Source organism: Ailuropoda melanoleuca, unplaced genomic scaffold (assembly GCF_002007445.2).
Source record: "Ailuropoda melanoleuca isolate Jingjing unplaced genomic scaffold, ASM200744v2 unplaced-scaffold53985, whole genome shotgun sequence".
NCBI classification, from domain to species: domain Eukaryota; kingdom Metazoa; phylum Chordata; class Mammalia; order Carnivora; family Ursidae; genus Ailuropoda; species Ailuropoda melanoleuca.
The window spans coordinates 1-3,830 of NW_023227153.1; the positions used below are offsets into that span (position 1 = coordinate 1).

Consider the following 3,830-nt stretch of genomic DNA (forward strand, 5'->3'; position numbering starts at 1 on the left):
ATCTCCATGAATTTTCATGTAACTATCCTAGTAATCTGAGAGTCCAGGGGCTCTTAATGTTCTCACGTTATCTTGAGTAAATGAATCTTAGTGTGTAAGCTGCTGGGACAAGTTCATAAAGTGAGAGGGAATCAGACAAAACTCCAAAGTCTGAANAGACAAAACTCCAAAGTCTGAATCTTTAAGCACAGTACCATGCTATTTCTCAAGTAGTAAAATACCCTAAAATTGAAAAAAGGCTGGGGTCAATAGTGAACTATACCACCTTCCCTTTGGTATACTTGGTAGGAAGACTTCCTTAAGAAGACTTGTTCCATGACTTTATTGAGCACATATACTGTGCCTCAGGAATATATTATCAGAGTCCTAAGTTATGATATAGTTTTCCAGGCCAGTTAGAAGATGATATATTAACTGCAATCATATAAAAGTTTGTGAAATTATTATAGACAGGGTAAATATCTTTTCTTAAGGATGAAAGAGGAAATTTTTAAATTTCAGACTGAAGGGCTATCTCAATGTTAATCTGGAGTGATTCCTTATGTTCTTGTAAAGCAACAGTTATATATGAATTATCAGAGGTTTAAAAAAAGTTTTAATGATCTCTGTAATAAAAACATTTCTATAATTTTATTTCTCTGTCAAATTCAAAAATATCTCTTTAATTTTCATGAGACTTCATGAAATAATTGAGAATCTGAAACAGTAAAAAGTATTTCTTGACAATTTGAGGTGAAAACCTGGGATCTTTTCATCAGGACGGTGAGGCATTGCATCTTTCCCAACACTCAACTGGAGGAAAAAATGATACATATGAAAATTGTAATGCTGTCATTTCAGCTGAGTCAGCAGTGCATTCTCTTCTCTCTTTTCTGATTTCAGAAGCAGCAAGCCAATGATTGGGGGAGGAAATATTACAGAGATCACTTATTTCATCCTTCTGGGATTCTCTGATTTTCCCAGAATCCTAGCAGTGCTCTTTGTCGTATTCCTGCTGGTCTACATTTTGACTGTGACTTGGAACCTGTGCCTCATCGTGTTAATAAGGATGGACTCTCACCTCCACACACCCATGTACTTCTTCCTCAGTAATCTGTCCTTCATAGATATCTGCTATGTGACCTCTACAGCTCCCAAGATGCTCTCCACCTTTTTCCAAGAGCAGCAGACTATCACCTTTGTGGGTTGTGCTGTTCAGTTCTTTGTCTTTTCAACCATGGGACTGAGTGAGTCTTGTCTCCTGACAGCCATGGCTTATGACCGATACACTGCCATTCGTAATCCACTTCTCTATTCAGCAATCATGTCACCCACCCTCTGTATTCGGATGGTGCTGGGGTCCTATTTGGCTGGACTCTTTGCTTCTATATCTCAGTTGTGTACTGTGTTTCAGCTCCGCTTTTGTGGGCCTAATGTCATCAAGCACTTCTTCTGTGACACGCCCCAACTGTTAATCCTATCCTGCACTGACACTTTCTTTGTACAACTGTTGATTGCTGTATTCGCAATGGTCTTTGGGATAATAAATGCCCTCATTATCATGATATCCTATGGCTATATTGTCATGTCCATCATGAAGATTACTTCAGCTAAAGGCAGGTCCAAGGCTTTCAACACCTGTGCTTCTCATCTGACAGCGGTTTCCCTCTTCTATACCTCAGGTATGTTTGTCTATTTGAGTTCCAGCTCTGGTGGTTCCTCNTTCCTCCAGCTTTGACAGATTTGCATCAGTATTCTACACTGTGGTAATTCCCATGGTGAATCCGTTGATTTACAGTCTGAGGAACAAGGAAATCAAAGATGCCGTGAGGAGGTTACAAAAGCGCTGTTCCTGCTGAGGTCCTGTCCAGATTTGTCCTATTAGAAACCTTAACCCTCAGTAATGTGCACATGAATGGACTCTGACAAATTCATACTGCCTTTGGAAAAAGAAAGCTTAATTTGACACAGATAATATGCCAAGTGGACTGACAGCTGACTTGATTCAACACAAACACAATTCCTTTAAGTCCTGTAGGTTCATACTTTCACCCTACATGAGGAGTGGCCTCATTATTTATTAACAATCTGCAAGTGGGGTCTTGGTGCTCAGTCAGTTAAATGTCTCCTTTATGCTCAGGTCATGATCCCAGGATCATGGGATTGAGCCCCACATTGGGCTCTGTGCTCAATGGGGAGTCTGCTTCTCCCCTCTCACTCTGTCCCTCCTCTTGCTTTGCTCTTTCTCAAATAAGTAAAATCTTAAAAATAATCTGCAGGAATTTTAAAATGTTAAGGTTTAGAAACTTGTTACTTCTTTTCCTGAGAGATTGAGCCCTGTTCAATCTCTGACCTCTGAATGTAAAGGAGTGATACCTGACAGAGGCCCCCAGGAGTGTAGAGACCTTTTCTCCTAAATATTTTGATGCAGCGTCATCCAGACATGAGGGTGTTCGATGTTCTGTATTTCTTACCATAAGCGGAATAAATAGAGGTGATTTGCCTTTCAATAGAAACAAAGCTATACAATTGTCTTAGTTGTGTCTCCTGGAAGAGCAGTCTCAGATGGATAATGTTTGTCTAAGGCCTCTTTTGAGACCAGTCTTCTAATAAATTTGGTCACATGTCAGTCTCCAGCAGCTGTAATCTAAGGAAGCAGGAGGTAATTTATAAAGAGAAATGGAATGAAGAATGTCATCCCTTCAGTATAATTTACTTATGAGTCTGATGACTTTGTTTCTTGCTTCTAGTGTTCAGTGGGGATTTCTTTTTTTTTTTAATAAAAAATTTTTATTGTTATGTTAGTCACCATACAGTGCATCCAAAGTTTTTTAAAAAAAGATTTTATTTATTTTTTGACAGAGATAGAGACAGCCAGCGAGAGAGGGAACACAAGCAGGGGAAGCGGGAGAGGAAGAAGCAGGCTCATAGCAGAGGAGCCTGATGTGGGGCTCGATCCCATAACGCCGGGATCACGCCCTGAACTGAAGGCAGACGCTCAACCGCTGTGCCACCCAGGCGCCCCTCATCCCAAGTTCTTGATGTAAAGTTCCATGATTCATTACTTGCTTGTAACATCCAGTGCACCATGCAATACGTGCCCTCCTTAATATCCATCACCTGCCTATCCCGATCCCCCACCCTCCTCCTCTCTAAAGCCCTCAGTTTGTTTCCCAGAGTCCATAGTCTCTCATGGTTTATTCCCACTTCTGTTTTCCTCCCCCACTTTCTTCTCTCCCAATCTTCCTACTTCTTATGTTCCATAAATGAGTGAAACCATATGATAATTGTCTTTCTCTGCTTGACTTATTTCACTTAGCATTATCAGTGGGGATTTCTGATGGGAGATGACATTCAAAATCCGTATCACAGCCAGTAGCTATTTCTGAATTCTGGAACTCAAACCTCTCTCTCTTTCATTAAGTCAAGAAAATTTACCCTGGCTGACATAGCTAGTGTTTCATACTATCAAATCATCTCTAGTATTTCAAGCATCTATTCATGTTTGGTGTGAGTAGGCTTGTGTGTAAATTCAGTGCAATAATAGAGTAACTGAATATTGAATATTGCAGACAAAGAACAAATATGGAGAGCTGGTATGCTTATTTATTGTCTGTGTTCAACATTTTATATTATGCAGATTTATGGTTTTGTTTTTTGTTTTTTTTTAATGATTTTTTATTATGTTATGTTAGTCACCATACAGCACATCCCCGGTTTCCGATGTAAAGTTCGATGATTCATTAGTTGTGCATAACACCCAGTGCACCATGCAATATGTGCCCTCCTTACTACCCATCACCAGTCAATCCCATTCCCCCATCCACCTCCCCTCTGAGGCCCTCAGTTTG

General features: G+C 40.1%; 1 protein-coding gene across 1 annotated transcript; it reads left to right on the plus strand.

The window, feature by feature from the left end:
• Window positions 1–895: 895 nt before the first annotated feature.
• LOC100478187 (olfactory receptor 5AN1) lies at window positions 896–1,838 on the plus strand. Its single transcript, XM_002928226.4, is given in 2 exon segments — window positions 896–1,696; window positions 1,698–1,838. Coding segments are annotated over 2 exon segments (942 nt in total).
• The last annotated feature ends 1,992 nt before the right edge of the window (window positions 1,839–3,830 follow it).